Here is an 18,058-nt window from a genome sequence, read left to right on the forward strand (position 1 = left end):
ACTGAGAGCTTGGTACTGATCCCAAACACTCTGCCTGCTGGGTGCTTCAGTGAGTCCTCAGCATGCTGGAGCAGGGGGAGCACTCCCCAAAGCCTCCCAGCTCATTCTCTTTGCAGACCCGTGGCATAACTCACACTCAAGATTTTTTATTTTTTTTTTTTCCACAGAAAAATGCATCCAACAATCATGAAATAGCTGTGGTTGGGAGACACCACAGGAGATCCAGCCTGCTGCTCAAAGCAGGGCTTGTAGTTTTGGGTGTTGCTTCATAATGCTGAGCATTTGCACTGAATAATTTGTAGTCCAGACCTGCTGGAGTCAAAATGAGGCTGCTCTGTGCTTATCTCATCTTATCCTGGCATTCAGACACACCCAGCTCCTTGCTGCAGGGATATGTCCCTGCCTGTAGGCAATGTGCAGAAGAAAAAGCCTATTTCCCTTTTTTTTCATTTTTTTTTTTCTCTTTCCTCCTCCACCCCCCTTTCTCTCTTCTGCCACTGCAAATTGACACCTGTGCTGGCAGACAGGGCCTTGTTCCCTGGCAGAGGGACCCCGGGGGGGTGGGATGAGTGTGGGGGTGCAGGCTGCCATCCTGGCAGGGTTTAGATGAAGCTTTGCTGAGGGGAGATGCTGTGAGAACAGACTGGGTGAGGAAAACAGGCACCCACATGCTCCTTTTTAAGAAAGAAAAAGGAAGATAATTTCCTCAAGCCCCATCCCCAGGATGTTTCCCCAGATTGTGCCTTCTCCCCCATCTCCACTGCTGCCCCTGAATTTGGGGGTCACCAGGAAAGCCAAGCTGAGGGGCTCAGCTCTCTATTTGTGTTTTGAGCTCACATCCCAGCATCACTGGCAAAGATGTGACATGAGGTGTTAGTACCTGTGTTTCGAAGCCAAATCCCACTGCAGTTCAGCAAATACCAACTGCTCACTGAGGAGTTTAACCATAGTGACACACCCAGGGGTAACCTCTACCACCTTTCCCCATGGAAAATGTACAGAATCCTTCACAGGCAAGGTGAGCCCTGCTCCCTGAGCCTGGCCCAGCAGTGTCCTACAGCAAGTGCTGACAGGGAGGGCAAATGGGCTGGAGCAGAGCACTGGAAGAGGAGGTGCTTTAGTTCCCAAGGTGATTCCTTCCTGCTGCCCACCCTATTTCTTGGTAAGAAGCTGCTAAGTATAGTCTCCATCTATACGTACAAATTCCCACTGCTTTCCAGACTGTCCCTAAATAAACTTGGAGCAGTCCTTAGTGTCCCTATACAATATTAATTGCACAAGAGCTCCCAAGGCTGCAAGCCAGGAGCCCGACTGACACAGTGGCTGTGGCTGCCAGGGGCTGGACCACCGAGGGCTCTGCAGTTTCACGAGTGGAGAGCAGCAGGTTCCCATCTGTGCTGATGGATATAACTTTGGTTTATTTTGGGCTGTGCACCTATGCCAGGAGGCTTTATTTCAAGCGTCTCTCTAGCTCAGATTAAAATGGCAACGAGAGCTCCTTAAAATACTTTGGTCTGGGTCCATAGGCTTGAAGTTGTTTGGGGTTTTATGTGTGAGTGGGGAAGTGTGGGAGCTGAGCAGGGAGCCCTCCACAAGGTGGGAGAAGGATGGGAGAAGCAAAACTCCAGAGCAGAGCTGGGGAGAGGGCAGGTTCTGGGTCTGCAGCACATCCTGGAGTTTTTACACCACCTCCTGCTGCTGCTGCTGCTACAGGGAATTTTTTTTTTCTCTCTTTTTTTCCTCTTCTCCTCTCCACTCTTTATTTCTAAAACATGAATCTGCTCCTCCTCGCCACTCAGAACAAACCTCCTTATGTTCTGCCTTTCAAAAGGCTGGGAGGAATTCCCTGTAATCTCTGCAGTCTCCTTAAACTGGGCTCTGGGTGACCATTACCAGCAGCCCCAAGGCCCAGATGGGTGCTGAGTGGTTTCCACGCAGACCAACAACTTCTTTTGCCTTCCTATCAGCCTCTGCAGCTCCATATCTCTCTGAATCTGCCCCAAGCCCAGCACTGGGCCGTCATTTTTGGTAATTCCCTCTGTCCCAAGGAACTTTGAGACACTTAGTCACAGGCAGGAATAACCAAGCCTCCTGTTGTGCAATAGAGGGCTTTCACAATTTGCTCGAAGACATAAAACACATTTTGCTTCCAGTGTTAATTTTAGCCTTAATTTAAAGGCTGGGGATGGGGGAGTGGTGGGTGAGGAAAAAATGGGCAGAATCTTGTCCCTAGAAGAGCCCCCGGGCTGCAGGGGGAGTCGGGCACAGGCAGTTTAAATTTCATTTTCACTTGGTGCTGAACTTCCAAGTGGGTTTCAGCTTCCCTGCCAACATTACAGCCCAGCTATTAGGAAGCACTTTGGGGCTCTGGCTGTGTGAATGGCCTGATAAATACTTGTGAATCACTCCTAATGAATAATTTAGCTGAGATTAACCTTTCCCCTTGCAGAAAGCCTCCCTTCTCCCTCTGCTAGTCCCAGGCAGAGATGTTGAGTTTGATCATTATTGGGAATTGTTCACTGAATCATTTCTGAGGGTAATTCCTGTAGATTCCTGACAATTTGCTGCTAGTAGTCATTATCTGAAATTACTTCAGCCTGGACCACGTTATATTCTTTCTGATTCTGATTGGCAGAGCCAGGAGGAGTTGGTAGAGCCAGGGAAATTGCATGTTTATATATCCTGAATTCTCTGTTTGCTTACTTTGCAATGTTGTTATAAATATTGCAGTTAGCCAGCTCCTGTTCTGGGATATTTATAGACAGAACATAAAGGCTACGGAAAATATTGTGGAAATAGATCAGTGTTAAGTGAGGATCTCTACTCAATATCTGCCCAGCTGCTGGAAGGTTCCCAGGTCCAGGCAGAGCAGAGTCAGCTCTGGGTTTTGAAGGAGATAAAACCATCCTGGGGTCTGTCTGCTGCTGCTCAGCCACCAGCCCTGTCCCCACTGGACCCCTGGATAGAATTTTCCACTGATTTTTCTTTCACAGAGGTGGATATGAAGTGCTTCTTGTCACCTGATACCTCTGCTGCACCTCTGCGAGCTGATCTCATCACTGGGGGTCCAAACATGCCTTTCCCCCCCCCCAGGGACTGCCAACCCTTGCAGTTGGGTATCTTGTTGCTTTCCTGGGCTCAGCTGTTGGACCTTGTGCCAGACGTGTTCCCTTCCTCTCCCCCAAACCTTCCTTGCTCCCAGGGTGACATTTCTGAGCCAGCCTGCCCCATGCCTGCCACTGCTGGCACATTCTGTTCTTCATTTTCCCCAATATCTTGGTCCTTGGGATGTCTCAGCATGAAGTGTGTGTCCCTCTGTTCCCTTTGGGAGGTCACTTCACTGCTTGGGCCGTGACAATTTCTCATTATGGAGATGTTTCACATCACTGTCTGCACCCACTCGGAGCGTGGATGGTACTGGGTGCTCCGGATGCTCCCGTGGGATGCTGCTGCTCTTTGACCATCCCTCTGGGACCTGCCCTTCACACATGGGTGTCCTATTTTGGGGTGGCCTTCACCCAGCTGCTTTCCCACCTCTCCTCTTGGCCCATCCCTGGCTCAGTCTCCTTCCTGCGTGGTTCTGAACGTCCACACGTGCCGTGTCAGTGGTGTTTGCTTGGGTAGTCAAAATTGGGGTTTTGTTTGCTCCGTGGGGATGCTGTTTTCTCCCGTCCCTGCACTAGATCCATCTCTGTTTGCTCCTGGAGTGACTTGCTCAAGTGCAGGGTGAACTTTGAGCTGCTCGACTTCCCACCCGCTGCCTTCTCACCCGCTGAGCTGTTTGCTGCCTCTGCTCCCCCAGGGGCCAAGAATCCCCTGGGGAGCTGAGAGAGAGGCCACAAACAGCCTTGGCTGTGTGGAAAAGGCAAAGTGGGCCTGGAAAGCTGAGAAGAACTTTCTATCAAGTATGGATTATGGAATACAATGGATTGTGGGGTTGCTTAAAAAAAAACAACCCAACAACCCAACAACCCAAAAAACCCAACAACAACACCACCACTAACAAAAAACCCAAAGCATTTTGGATGATTTGCTGTAAATCTGTTTTAGCCACAAGCATTTGGGTTTTTATTTTTTGTGGGTTTGAAGAGGGTGTGAAGGGGAACACTTCTGACTGACCAGGGCTCTCCAGTCCTCTAACAAACCAGCTGTACTCCTGCCATTTGTTCCTTCCCAAGACCACACTGCCCCGGAGCCCCTCACCCCTGGGGTCTTGCCCTCCAGCTGAGCTGGGACAGTCACTTCCACTCCCTGTTTCTTCTCTTCCAGTGGAGCATGAAGTGCTGCAGGTGTGACTCGAGGCTGCCACACTCCTACAGCAGCCACCGGGTGCACAACGTCCTCTCCTCCTCGGGACACTCCCGATGGTGGCAGTCCCAGAACGGTGAGTACCCCTCCCTGGGGGAGTTGGGGTCCTCCCTACCCCCCAGGACACTGCAGCTCCCGTTGGGGTCCCCCCTGCCCCCCGGGACACTGCATCTCCCGGCAGTAAAAGGTGTGGGGAAGAGGAGGAGTTTGTCAGCTTCAGCGGATTGGAAGGAAAGAAGGAGATAAAGGTTTTGGCTGAGTTTGCTCTCCAGAAGGTCACTCTCTGCTTCTCTCTGTGCCCGCAGGCATCAAGCACGTCTCTTTGCAGCTGGACCTGGGGCAGACGTTCCAGCTCAGCAGCATCCTGCTTCACTTCAGGGTTAGTGAGCAGCATCCCTGGGGTGTGGGGTTAGATGGGACCTGCAGGATCCCTGTGGGATGTGGGCAACTTGATGCAGGGTTTGGCTCCTGATCAGAAGCATTCCAGAGGCCCCATCCCTGCTTTTTCTCAGTTTTCTGTGGCTGTTCCCCCTCTAGGAGGAGCAGAGCATGGTGGTGGCTTCCCCTCCCATGACTGTCTGCCCCAAAATCCTCCTTGGTGCAGATGTGTATTTATGGCTGTGAGGGCAGGGTGGGACCCAGAGGCTGCTGATAACCAGCAGGGAGGGGATTATTCCAGCAGTCTGAGCTTGAACGGAAGAGGAGTAGGAGGAGGGTGGGCACCCCCAGGTCCTGGGGTGGGTGCCAGCTGGGGTGTCACAGACCTGGCTCTCTCCCCCTGCAGTCCCCACTGCCTGCTGCCATGCTGCTGGAACGCTCCACAGACTCGGGCAGGACCTGGCAGGTGTACCAGTACCTGTCCTCTGACTGCTCCAACACCTTCCCCCACATCCCCCAGGGCTCCCCTGAGAGCTGGCAGGATGCTCGGTGCCAGCTGCTGCAGGGGGACCCTTTACACGGTGGCAAGGTAGGGTCAGAGGGACCCCCATATGAACCTCTTCCCCCCACACCATGGCCCTGGGGTGGGGGCAGGGGTCTGTCCAGTGCTGGAGAAACACTTGGTGTCCTTAGGGGTGTTTTACATGTATCACTCCTGTGAGGGATGGAGCCCCTGGGCTCATCAAGAGGATTCTTGCTCCTCTGGGACAAACGAGGTGATGTGGGGGCCTTCCTGTGCAATCCTCTGCAACAATGAAGGCTTTGCCCTCTGTTAAATGCTGCAGAAGGAAGTCCAGAGAAGGACATAAAAGCACCTGGTGTTTCTTGCTTTTTAATTGAGTTTGTTTGTGTTTTTTATTGTTTTTGTTTTTTGTTTCTTTGTTTGGTTTGGCTTTGGTTTGGTTTTGTGTGTGTGTGTGGGTTCTTTTTTCATGTTCTCAGGTGAAATTCAGTGTCCAAGACCTGGCATCAACCATCACTACCTCTTACAGCCAGGCTGTTGATAGTAAGTGAATAATCTTTTATATCTGAGAAAGGGTAAGGGGCATGATGGACCTGGTGGGCTGCAGAAACCCTGCAGGGACAGAGCTCCCCAGCAAGCACAGCCCTGAGCTGCTCTTCGTGCTGGTGCTTCTGTCTCTTTCTGAGGCCTCTGCACAAACCACAGAGTCCTCCTGCAGCCCAAACCTGGGCTCTGCTGCCCCTCAGCCCTCTCCTTGGTCCCCAACAGAGCTGGGACAGTTCACCAACCTCCGGATCAACTTCACTGAGCTCCCCCACATCCCACGCCAGGGCTTCCACTCCCCAAGCACCTTCTACGCCGTGACGGAGATGCGGGTGCTGGGGAGCTGCTTCTGCCATGGCCACGCTGAGAGCTGCACCCCTGCAGGAGACCTGCATGGAGTGGTGAGTGAAAACCCTACAGACACGTTCTGTGGTATCAGAACATCCCTGAACACCAGTGGGAACATTGGGTTCCACCACAGAGCCAGGAGTGCTCCTCAGGAGATCTTCCCCAGGGGGTGGTCAGTGGTGGGGGCTTTTCCTTGGACAGGGGCTGCTCAAAATTAAGGGGAATGAGTGAAGCTCTGAATTTGGTGCAAGAGAGGTAAAATGTTGTCTCTGCAGCAGGTGCCCGGGCACTGTGTGTGCCAGCACAACACTGCAGGTCCCCACTGCGATCGCTGCGCTGCCTTCTACAACAACCACCCGTGGGCTCCTGCAGAGGACAACGACCCTCACGAGTGCCAGAGTATGGGGAACACAGTTCTCTTCTCTTCTCTTCTCTTCTCTTCTCTTCTCTTCTCTTCTCTTCTCTTCTCTTCTCTTCTCTTCTCTTCTCTTCTCTTCTCTTTTCTCTTCTCTTCTCTTCTCTTCTCTTCTCTTCTCTTCTCTTCTCTTCTCTTCTCTTCTCTTCTCTTCTCTTCTCTTCTCTTCTCTTCTCTTCTCTTCTCTTCTCTTCTCTTCTCTTCTCTTCTCAAGGCCTTTCCTAAATCCTCCCCGGCTGTGAGCAGTAGGACTGGGAGCAAACTCTGAGCTCTTTTGCCAGAGCACTTTGTGGGACTCCTGTTAGCAGGGGTGTCCCTGCAAAAGGTGCTGTGAGGGATGTCCTGAGCAGTGCCAGTGCTTGGCCACGCTGTCCAGCTGCTGCCAGATGTGTCCTGGGTGGTTGGCAGGTGTCACCATGTCACACAGGGGACTTGGGCACCCTCTAGTGCTGCAGCTGCTGCTGCTGGAGGGGTTTGCATGGCTGCAGCACTCTGTGTTTGGGTGTTTTTTAGGGTGCAACTGCAACGGGCACTCAACCTCCTGCCACTTTGACCCGGAGCTGTTCCGTGCCACTGGAGGGGTGAGTGGTGGTGTCTGTGACAACTGCCAGCACAACACCCAGGGCAACAACTGCGAGCTCTGCAAACCCAACCATTTCCGCAACCAGCAGCAAGATCTCACCCACCCCGAGGCCTGTCTGCGTGAGTGCCCACCCACCCTGCACAGCACCTTCCCAGCCTCCCCCCCAGCTCCCCCTCACCCCCCTCAGCTCTGCTGGTTCTTGCACTTTTCCAGCCTGTGAGTGTGACCCAGATGGCACCGTGCCAGGCTCCAGCTGTGACCCTCAGACAGGGCACTGTGTCTGCAAGGACAATGTCCAGGGGGAACGCTGCCACCTCTGCAAGCCAGGCTTTGCCCAGCTGGCCAATGCCAACCCCATGGGGTGCCACAGTGAGTACACCCCAAAACAGCCCCTGCTCCCCAGGGTGTTTCAGCCTCACCCCTGCACTCAGCATCCTGAGGGGGTGGCCTGGGGAAGGGATGCTTTTCCCAGACAGATTTGATTCGGGTTTTCCATGACAAAACTCGGTTTGCAAAGGCTTATAAAGCTCCCTGCTCAGCCTCTGGCCTGCCAAAGGTACGAGTGTGGCAGAAATCCCAAGGACAGCAGAGTTTGGGGGGTGTGTAGGGCTGAATTCCCACCCAGAGCTGGGGAGGAGCAGGGCTGCAGCCAGGGCTCGGGTCTGCATCTCCTGTGAGCTGGGCCGGGGAGGTGCTGGGGGTGACAAAGTGTTAAAACAGAATGGAGAGGCAGGACGAGTTCATCTCTGGGAGGTTACAAGGTGCTTCTGTGGGCCTGGCTTTGTGGGAAGGCAAGCTGGTGCTCTGTGACCATTTTTTTTTTAATTTTTTTTATTTTTATTTTTAATATGACAAACTCCTCCTTGTCTCAGGATGTGCCTGCAACGGGCTGGGGACCCGGCAGGACGTGCCCTGCGACGACGAGACGGGGAGATGCTTCTGCCTGCCCAACGTGGTGGGGACGGGCTGCGAGCAATGTGCCCCCGGGCACTGGGGGATGGGGAGCGGCCACGGCTGCCGAGCCTGTGACTGCCACCCCCCCGGCTCCCACAGCCCCCACTGCAACCAGGTACTGCCCACCCCCACCTCGGCATCCTCAGGGAAGACTGCAGAAATATTTCTGGTTTATTTCCCGACCTCCTTGCCCACGTTTTCCTTTCCCATCCCTGCACCGCTGCTGCCAGGGGCTGCCCCGGGGGGATGGAGGTGCTGGGCAGAGCCACATCCCTGCTGGGCATCACCCAGAGCATCAAACCCCCCTGATGGGTGGGTTGTTCTGTTGTCCTTTCCTATCTGTGAGAACGTCCAAAAAATGGATGTGTGTTCCCCAGCGTGTTCTGCTCTTCTCCTGTTTCCCAGAAAACACTGACAGGAAAATGAAAGAAAGTGGTAATTATTGAGGCAAGATTAAGCCATTTGAAAAGGCCTGATATTTAGTAAGGAAGTCCTAATAAGAGATCTTCACCCAGGCAAGGCAAGTTAATTATCCTCATTTGTCACTGAAAAACATGTGTGTCACTTCAGGCTTAAGAGACAACTGGGAAAATTAAAGTCAAATCTAAAAAAAAAAGCTGTAACAAATTCCAAGAGCCAAACACAGACCCCAAAAGAGCTCAGTGCAGGGAAGAGAGGTGAGATGCCAAAGAGCTGGTAGTGGGCAATTCCTTTGTCTTTCAAACAAAGATTAAAACTCTGCTTTGCATTGCTTGAGGCTGTTTGGAGACTCTATCACAGTGTTCAACCTGGAGCCTGAGCACATCCTGAGGCACAGGCTGAGGTTGTCCTGCTGCTGGCTTCAGTGTCTGGGGGGTCTTTCCCAGGAAAGGGTCTCCCTGATGTATTTCTCTTCCCTCAGTTCACAGGACAGTGTCCGTGCAGAGAAGGCTTCACGGGGAGGACGTGCTCGGTGGCACAGGAGCAGGTTTGCCCAGACAGGCACTTTGGGGACATCCGGATAGGGTGCAGAGGTAAGAGCATCTCTTTTATTTTGTTTTGCTGCTGCTTAGCACTGAGAAACCACCACGGGTTCTCTGGGAAAGGGAACCTGGCCCGAGTCTGACATCAACACCTCTCATGCTATTTTGCAAGAGAAATTCTCTGGAACAGCTTCCAAGTTAATCCCTGTTGCTCTCCCCCATCTCCAGGCATCCACCAGCCCCCTCCCAGCAGCCCTGGGTGAGACCCTTGGCTGTGACAATCTGGGTCTGCAAGGCCAGGGGCTGGGTGAGCAGCTGGGCTGGGGGGGTCTTCCCATTCCTCTCCCCATGCCACCCCCTGCCCAGATGCTGCAGGGGTGAGGAGTGGGGTTGGGCTTGAGGTTGTGCTGGCATCCCATTAACAGGGGCTGATTTTATATATATTTATATAGATATACTGTAATTTATTTTCCTCTTGGTGGGCTTCATCTCTCCATCTCTCCACCTTTCCACCCCCTAGAGTGTGACTGTGACTTCCAGGGCACAGAGGACGTGGGCTGTGACAAAACCACGGGCCAGTGCCTCTGCCTCCCGGGTGTCACGGGCCAGCGCTGCGACCGGTGCCAGCGGGGACACTGCAACCCCCACCCCAGGTGCCAGCAGTGCCACCCCTGCTTCCAAACCTTCGATGGGGACATCCAGCACCTGCTCCAGCGCCAGGCTGGCCTCAGCAACTCCACCTCCCACCTTCCCCTGGGCACCGGGGGGTCCCAATTCAGCTCCCGCCTCTCCCAGGCAGAAAACAACGTGGAGCAGGCACAGGGCATCCTCAGCAGCTCTCCTGTGACAGAGCAGAGCCTGGCCCGGGTGGGCAGCATGCTTGCTGCTCTCAGGTGAGGGATGGGTGCTGCTAAGGTGGTGCATCCCTTAGCTGGGAGGGGACACTGCTTTTTTTTCCTGGGTGCTCACCCTGCTTGTGCTGCTGAGCTGCTTGCACGTGTTCTGCTTGGTGTCTGTGCCTGGAAATCTTGCTCTGTTCACTCTGAGATTCTCTGTGGGCAGCTCTGTGGGCTCAGGACTGTCCCTGCAATGGGTGCTGGCAGTGTCCCAGCACGGGAGAGCCCTGCTCTCCGTCTGCAGCTGCTGTGCTGTCTGCTTCAGTTCACATTTTTTGCTTTTTCTCTCCCAGAGAGCAGGTCCAAGGCATAAATCCTGACCTTCCTGTTCTGGATGAGACTGCCTCTCTATTGAGGGAGCTGGAAGCCCTCAACAGCAGCTTGTTTATCACGAATGCTCAGTATCAGAGCAAGAAGAGTCAGTTTGAAGCCGGCCTCAGCACAGATCTGTCAGGTACAGTGCTGCTGCTCTAATATCTCTTAATTGCAGCCACTAATTTACCTCCACGGGACTCAGCACGTGCCTGGTGGTTTCCCGTGGGCCAGGGGGATGAGATGGAGTTTTTAGCCTAGAAACTGCAAACGCACCTTCCCTCCTCATTGAGAGGGATGCTTTCTACCCAACCTCTGGCCCGTGAGCTGGGATTTCACACTGTGTCGTTATTTACTCTGGAGTTTTGGGGCTTGGCAGCTTCTTCCATGGGCACCACGTTCCCATCCCTTGCTGCTGGGCTGCAGTGGGAGCAGTGGGAAGTGGGGAGCCCTGCTGGGAATATGAACCTGGCTGAAAGCTGAGACAGTGAAGGTTGTACACAGATGGAAGGGTGGGGAAGAGAGCCAGGAGGCTGTCAGGCACTTAGAAGAGCTAATTGAGCCCTGAGCTGCTGCTGCTGCTGCTGGGCTGCCATTCCAGCCCCATACAGCTCGTTCTCTCCAAGTGTTTCCCTTGCTCCAGCCAGTGGTACCAGAGCTGTGGAAGTGACCACTGCTGGGACAGGATTATTCTGTATCCTGTATCCCCAGAAGGCTTAGAGGTCATGTCCTGACTGTTCTTCCAGGCTGAGCCAGAGAGGAATGGTGGGCTCTGCTCTGAAGTTGGGAAAAGCCTCTGAGAGCCCTGCTAAAGCACCTCTGGGCTGCATGGTATCTTGCTTTAGTTTTGTTTCAATCTTTTAGTTCCAGCAAGGAGTCCAGTCCTTCAGAAAAGCTGTGTAGCTCACTGAAGGAACGACTGAAAGGCATCTGGAAATAAAAGGGGCTTTTTCACTGTGCTCTAGTGACTAATTACCCTGGCTGCATCTCCCTCCTCTCCGTGCACATCCACTCACAGGGAAGAGTCACTGCCTTGCTTTGGGGAGCTGTGCTGCATTTATGAGTCACAGAGGTATTTGTGTCATTTATCTCTTTTTTTTTTTTTTGGTTTTTTTTCCTGCAGGAGCCTTCAAGACAATCAGATCTGCTTACCAGACCTCTGCCAATGCCAGCAGCCTCATTGCTGGCACCTCGGGGATGCTGGCTGAGTCCCGGCAGAGACGCAGGAAGGTGGAGGGGCTGGAGCAGGGCCTGGCTCATTCCACCTCCAAGCTGCTGACCCTGAAGGGGCAGATAGCCTCATCTCCCAACCTGACCCCAGTCATAAACCAGGTGAATACACAAAGTGGTTTGTTTGGAGTACAACGTGGTGTTTCCAGGAGGGCCCTGCAGTCCCCAGGAGGCAGCAGTCTCATCCTGCACTCACTCCTCTCTCTCCTCACAAATTCCAGCCTGGCACAAGGCACAGTCTCTGTCCAGGAGACTCATAAATGACACCCAAGCAGCCTGCTGCTTTGGGACCTCAGCAGAGAATTGCCTGGGGGTCAGAGGTACCAAAGCATTGCCCACCTTGCCCTCCAAAGGACTCTTGTTGGTTCTTGTATCTCAAAGACTCAGTTTCTGGATGAGGTTTCTTTTATTTTTCCTTGGCTGCTTAGTCATTGCCATGGAGATCCATTTCGGTGTCTCCTCATGCACGGTTGCTGTGGAGACCACCAACCTCCCCTCTCTGCTTTTCAGGGCAGACACATTTTCCCAGGAGAGCATCCTGTGCCCGTGCTGCCTCTGGGCTGGCACTTGCCCCTGCTGCAGGGTCTGGGACTTCTAGGAGATGCCATGCAATTAAACCCAGTGATGTCCAGACAACACAGCAGGGTCTTCTCACCCCAAAGCACATGGCACAGGTTGGACAGGGTTCTCCTGCCAGGAAGTGAAGAATTTCTGTCCTGAGAGCAAAGGAGATGTTTGCTCCCTGTGGATGTGCTCTTTGTGTGACACTGGGGTTCCTGCTTTGCTCCTGTTTATCCTCCAGTTTGGGGTGGTGAGGAGATGCAGGGCATTCAGCACTGTGGAGCACATGAGTGTCAGCCTCTGATAGCCATGGTCACTGCTGCCCTGGGCTGTGCCACCTGCATCACCCCAGTCCCTCCATCCCTGCTCCTGCCTGGTCCCAGCTCCTCTGGGAATCCCAATGGAGCTCTGGCCCTGCCACGGCTGCTTTGCCTCCCAGAGGACACTCAGATTTCCCCTGCTCTCTCCCTCTCAGGTCTGTGGTGGTTCCCGAGTGGATCCCTGCACCCCAGCCCGGTGCCAGGGGCTGCTCTGCCCTCCGGATCCCGTCCCATCCTGCGGTCCCACCCGGCCCTGCCACGGGCTCCTCCCTCTCTCCAGAGGAGCCCTCGGTACTGCTGGGGAGAGCAGCAGAGAGCTCCGCAGGCTCAGTACCCGGCTCCAGGACACAGCACAGCTGGTGAGTCCAGTCCATCCCATCCCATCCCATCCCATCCCATCCCATCCCATCCCATCCCATCCCAACCCCACCCAACCCAGCCCAGCCCAACCCAGCCCAGCCCAACCCAGTCCAGTCCAGCCCAACCCAGTCCAGTCCAGTCCAGTCCAGCCCAACCCAGTCCAGTTCAGCCCAGCCCAGCTTGCCTTCCCTCCATCCTTCCCTCCTGCCCTCTCTCCTCTCCTCCCTTCTCCCCTCCCTCCTGTGGAGCTGCAGAGCTGGGGAGCAGAGCTGGGGGAAAGGACCCGATCCCTGGCAGAACCCCCACAGCAGAGACCTTTGCACAGCTGCAGAAGTCTGGGAGGTTTTGAGCAGGAGGGTTCCTGCTGCTGGGAGCATGGGTGCTGCTGCCTTCCCCCAGCACAGGGACCACAGAGCTGGAGGCACCTGGGTGGCTCTGGGAATGTCCCAAGGAAGCCTTGTCCTTCTCCTGGTTTGGGATTACTATGGCAGGAGGGGTGAGGGTGTGGAACCCACTCTGAATCTGCAGCTTTATCTGCTCTGACATTTGATGTGATGTTGGTGCTCTCTGAGGCCTCTCTGGGTGCTTGCAGAGATAAAGTGAGGTTTCAAACTCATCCAAAATCCATTTCTAAGGTGTCTAAAAAAGCTGAACAGTACTGCCCCTGCTCGAGAGCTTTCTCTGCAAATCCAACCCTCAATCTTTAGCTGTTACAGTCCTTTAAAGCAGAGGCATATTAAGAATGGGGAATAGCATCATTCCAAGATGCCATACCCAGTTCACTTGGAGTTGAGGTAGGGCTGCTGGGCTTTCAGGTCAAGAAGAAATGGCTCCACCAGGACATTGTCATTTGCAGATTAAAACAACAGAGATGTCTGCAAGTCAGATCCAAAGCAACACCCAGAGACTTGTGGACCAAATGACAGCAAAAAGGACCCAGATTGAAGGAGAGATCCGTCGCATCCAGCAGTTCATCCAGCAAGTCCGAGGCTTCTTGTCAGGTAGCACGATGCAAGCTGTACAGCAAGACTGTGCAGGTTGTCCTGGGCACAGAAAAGAGACTTTTTTATACTGGTATTACATACGAGAGCCCAGTACAAGAACATCTGCTGCGTAGCTCAGCCCAGTTAAGCTCTCAGATACCCAGTTTATCTCCAGATGAGTATTTACATAGCAAAGGTAATGCACAGCCTGTGAGATGGCAGGACAGGCTTGGACAGAGCTTTCTGGAAAGCAGAGAAGATATTTCAGGAGCAGAGGAATCCATGGTTTTGTCAGCAGTTGTAGGCTGGCCAGCTGACCTGCTCAGGCTTGATTGTGCTGTTCAGATTAACCCAAATTATTCCTGACTCTTTTATCTGTGTCAACTCCCCTGGGATGTCACCATCCCATGCCTGCTTCCTTCTGGAGACATTTGAGGCCATCTCAGAGGTCCATGGGCAGGAGGTACCACAGAGCCTTGACCTTCTCTGCCAGGGCTTCGTGGAGGGGTTTTGCAACATCCCCCTGTGAGCTGCTCTCAGATATTACCTCTAAAAAATGAGCTGATTTGACATCTGTGGGGGGAGGCAGCATGGATGGAGCTTGCTCTGGGTCCTGCTGCTGAGCCTGGAGACATCTCTGGGCCTTGAGGACAAACCCATCCCCTTGGCTGGTGCTCTCCAAGGATCTGCAGTTGCCATTGGTCCCAGGCAGGGAAGTTGACAGCACTTACTGACCAGAGATGAGCAGAAACATCTCTGGAGCAGGCTGTTAATCAGACCAGAATTCCTCATTGTCCTATAAACCAATGGGATGACTTATTGTTCACAGACAGATTGTAATAACATAATGAGCCTCAGGAGCATTAGCTGGGTAAGAAAATCAGGTCACTTGGTGCTGCCTCGTGTTAATGATGAGTGAAGATATTTCTGAGCTAATCCCTGGGCTAAATGTCCCTTGGGCTTCGTCCGTTTCTGATTCCTCAGTTTTATTAACTTTTATTTGTGAAATAAAACCAGGGTTGTCCTGAAACACGACCTCATCCCTGACTGCATGAGAGCATGGCTGCATCCCTGCCCTCATCCTCCCTTGCATTCCCACTCCCACCTTTCCCCTCTCCTGTTTTTGACCCTCTCTGTCTGTTTGCTCTGCAGACAAAGACATGGACCCTGCCACTATCCAGGAAATCAGTGACTCTGTTCTCTCTCTACGTCTCCCCACGGATGCTGCTGCAATTCGGAGGAAAATGACTGAGATCCAAAATTTGGCAACTAAGCTGCAGTGCCCAGAGAGCATCCTCACCCAGACAGCTGAGGACATTGCCAAGGCCAGGCAGCTGCAGCAGCAGGCAGAACAAGCCAGGTGGGGTTCCAGGGTGTTTGGCAACTTGCATGATATGGAGTTTTAGCCCAGAATCTTCTGTGTATGTTCAGTGCCTAAAAGAATGAGGCTGCAATCTTTGCAGGCACCTCCCTGGTGCCCCGATACAAATAACAGGTCTTGTTATAGCTGCTGGAAAAAGAAGGTCTTCACCAAGAGTAATGGAGACTTTTCCTTATCTCTTGAGTCCCTGTGATGGGAGCTGCCAGGGTTGCCCTGGTATTGCTTGATATTGGTGACCTACATCCTAATTGCACAAAAGAGCATGAGGAGATTAAATGGGCTATTTGTTTCCTGGGTGAAAGTTGGGAGGATTATCCGTGGTCCCTTCAAAACTAATTAGTATGTCCTTGCAAATTTGGAGCATCTGCTTCATCACGTGTTGACTTGCAGCAATATCCCAGTGAGAAGGGCCATGGGATAAGTAAGTAAACTCCTTGATAGTGTCTGGCTCCTGCTTAACCTGCTGGGAGGGAGGAGAGAAGGGAGTCTGGATTTTTAAGGGAAGCCCTATCCCCAGCCTGCATGGGCCCACTGCAAACAGAAAAGTATTCACTGGAACTGGTTCAGTGGCTATGGCTTTCCCTTCAATACTTTTTTCTTGCCCTGCTTACAAAATAAATACTTCTAACTAGTTGAAATATTAACTAGTATATAACTAGTAGTCTTTTCTCTCCCCTTCTTGGTTTGTCTCCTCTGCTTGGGGGGATGACCTGGAAGTAACACTTCTTTCAGAAAAATACCTGCAGTGTCCAGATGGGTTTATGGCTTCTGTGGGAAGGAGACTGCAGCCTGCTCAGCCACAACACTGTCTTGTTTCTCGAGCTGCTTTATTTAGCTGCTGCAGCCCTGACTTCCAGCCCACGCCATCACCCCCCCCTCACTCCTGGCTGTTTCTGACGTTTCCCCAGGAACCGGGCGAATGCCATGGAGGGCAGCATAGAGGAGGTGGTTGGGAACCTGAGGAGAGCAAACACAGCACTCCTGGAGGCTCAGGGTGCTATCAGGGGCTCTGGATCTTCCCTCCGCTTCATCCAGGAGCGAGTTGATGAGGTGAGTGCTCTGTGCTGCCTTCCCAGGCAAGGATCCTCTGCCCTTCCCACCTCTCCTTTGGAACTTCCTCACTGGGAAGGGTCCTGCACTGGTGCAACTGGGAAACAGGACCTGGTGATGCTGTTGCTGTACAAATCTCTTCTCTCTGCCTTACCTGACTTGTGTGCTTCTCCAGACTCCAGGCATGGTCCCTGCTGGAGCCCCTCTGAGACCAAACCCCGGGGCTGGTGTGATCCATCCCCACTCTTGGCTTCTGTGATGGGGCTGTGGGGCAGCCAAGCCTGCAGAGAGGGGAAAAAGCTGGGGTGAGATCCACTGCCTAATGTGGAGCACTCTGTTTTCAGATTGAGGCTGTTCTTGCCCCAGCTGAGAAGAACCTGCAGTCCCTGGGGGCTCAGCTGGAGGGGCTGCTGGAGCAGCTCTCGGCGCTGCAGCGCGGGACGGACCAGAACCTCCTGCGGGCCACTGACACGCAGCAGATGGCTAGTGAGACGGGCCAGCAGGCCAGGAACACACAGCAGGTACCAGGATCAGACACACCAGCAGCTCTCCTCCACATCCCCACTCTCAGCTGTGTCCTGGGGCTGTTCTGCTCAGGCATGGCCTCCGTGTTGCTGTTTCACTTCTTATTCATCTGAGGCACTGTCCTGATAGTGAAGTTTTTCAGGACCTTTCTCAATCCTGATACTTTTTGCTGGAAACTTCACTCTGCTCTATCTCCTCCTGGGACAGAGTAGCCCATCCAGCTGCCACTCAGCATCTTCTAGAGCACATCAGAAGCTGTCACGCATTTGTATGATAACAAAGCTAATGTGATGCCTGTTTAACTTTTAAAATGGATTCAACACTGGAAAATCCTCTTTCCTCGAGTCTATCTGCTTGATCCTGTCTGCACTGCTTATTTCTTTTCCACAGGCTTTTGAACAAGTGAAGCAAATGTATGCTGAGCTGAAGGGAAAGATGGAGCAGAGCTCAGCCCTGGGAGGACAGGGCAGCGTGGTGCAGAGCATTGACCTGGAGGCACAGGCTCTCTTTGAGGAAACTTTGGCCATGATGCTCAGGATGGAAAGTAAGATTCTTTGTGAACTCAGTGTAATAATTTCATGCACTGGGGAAGGGGTTTTGACTCCCAGCACAGTGAGGGAAAGGAATTAAGACGCAGACAAGATAGTTTTGCCAGTGCAGATTTGGGTTGCATCTCTTGGTGCTAAGCCAGTGGTGTTAAATTTGGCAGGAGCCATGGAGGGGATGCCCTGGCTGCTGCTGTGTCCCCATTTTGCTCCACGTGCTCACTTCAATTTAAGCATTCAGAAGTAATGACTGTTTGGAGCAGTCGTGTTGGGGCTTTTGAGCAGGACAAGTGTTGGTGTTCCTTGCCTCACCAGAGCTGCAAGAAGAGAGGTGGAGGCTCAGCCCAACCTGTCCTCCTCCCGTCCCATCACCACATAACCTTTTCCTGCCCTCTCTCCTCAGCATTAGAGATGGAAATTCAGGAAAACAACAAGGCCCTGATGTCCAAGTCATCCAGGCTGCTGGGCCTGGAGGAGAGGGTGGGAAGGATCCGGGATGCCATCAACAGGAGAGTCGCCTACTACGAGAGCTGCTCCTGAGCATTGCCCTCCTCCTCTGCACACACACTGGCTGCTGTGTTTATCCCTATTTCCTGGCTGGACTTCTCCTGTGCCTATTGTCCCTATTTTTAGCAAATTGAGCTTCTGTACCTCTGGAAAATAGCAGAGCCAAAGGAGCAGCCTCCTGGAGAGGGCTGACCTGGGCTGGACTGGCTGGAGCTGCACGGGGTTGGAGATTGCAAAGAAAAACAACCCCAAAGCTGTTATTTCTGAAGGGGTTTATAAACCAAAGGCATTACTTCTTCTTGTTTCAGTCCGTTCAAGCTCTTCTAGCTGAATTTCACTGTTCAAAATAAAAGCCTCGTGTGGGGCCTTTCAGC

The 18,058-nt window shown here is 53.0% G+C and overlaps 1 protein-coding gene across 3 annotated transcripts in view; it reads left to right on the top strand.

Moving 5' to 3' along the window:
• The window catches only part of LAMB3 (laminin subunit beta 3), a 28,042-nt gene extending 9,984 nt beyond the window's left edge, over positions 1-18,058 (top strand). For 2 of the 3 annotated variants that reach the window (XM_030465607.1, XM_030465606.1), the window contains 20 exons: positions 4,270-4,384; positions 4,614-4,687; positions 5,093-5,275; positions 5,689-5,752; positions 5,978-6,153; positions 6,376-6,499; positions 7,029-7,217; positions 7,312-7,467; positions 7,971-8,167; positions 8,954-9,065; positions 9,535-9,907; positions 10,204-10,364; positions 11,346-11,554; positions 12,489-12,692; positions 13,550-13,694; positions 14,829-15,036; positions 15,966-16,107; positions 16,452-16,628; positions 17,023-17,176; positions 17,581-18,058. In XM_030465607.1, the coding sequence (XP_030321467.1) occupies positions 4,270-4,384; positions 4,614-4,687; positions 5,093-5,275; positions 5,689-5,752; positions 5,978-6,153; positions 6,376-6,499; positions 7,029-7,217; positions 7,312-7,467; positions 7,971-8,167; positions 8,954-9,065; positions 9,535-9,907; positions 10,204-10,364; positions 11,346-11,554; positions 12,489-12,692; positions 13,550-13,694; positions 14,829-15,036; positions 15,966-16,107; positions 16,452-16,628; positions 17,023-17,176; positions 17,581-17,717 (3,300 nt within the window). In that variant the 3' untranslated portion in view covers positions 17,718-18,058. The remainder of the gene's footprint in view (positions 1-4,269; positions 4,385-4,613; positions 4,688-5,092; positions 5,276-5,688; positions 5,753-5,977; positions 6,154-6,375; positions 6,500-7,028; positions 7,218-7,311; positions 7,468-7,970; positions 8,168-8,953; positions 9,066-9,534; positions 9,908-10,203; positions 10,365-11,345; positions 11,555-12,488; positions 12,693-13,549; positions 13,695-14,828; positions 15,037-15,965; positions 16,108-16,451; positions 16,629-17,022; positions 17,177-17,580) is intronic. The other variant, XM_030465608.1, reaches the window with a different exon arrangement.

The sequence above is a fragment of the Calypte anna genome, chromosome 26, assembly GCF_003957555.1.
Source record: "Calypte anna isolate BGI_N300 chromosome 26, bCalAnn1_v1.p, whole genome shotgun sequence".
NCBI classification, from domain to species: Eukaryota; Metazoa; Chordata; class Aves; order Apodiformes; family Trochilidae; genus Calypte; species Calypte anna.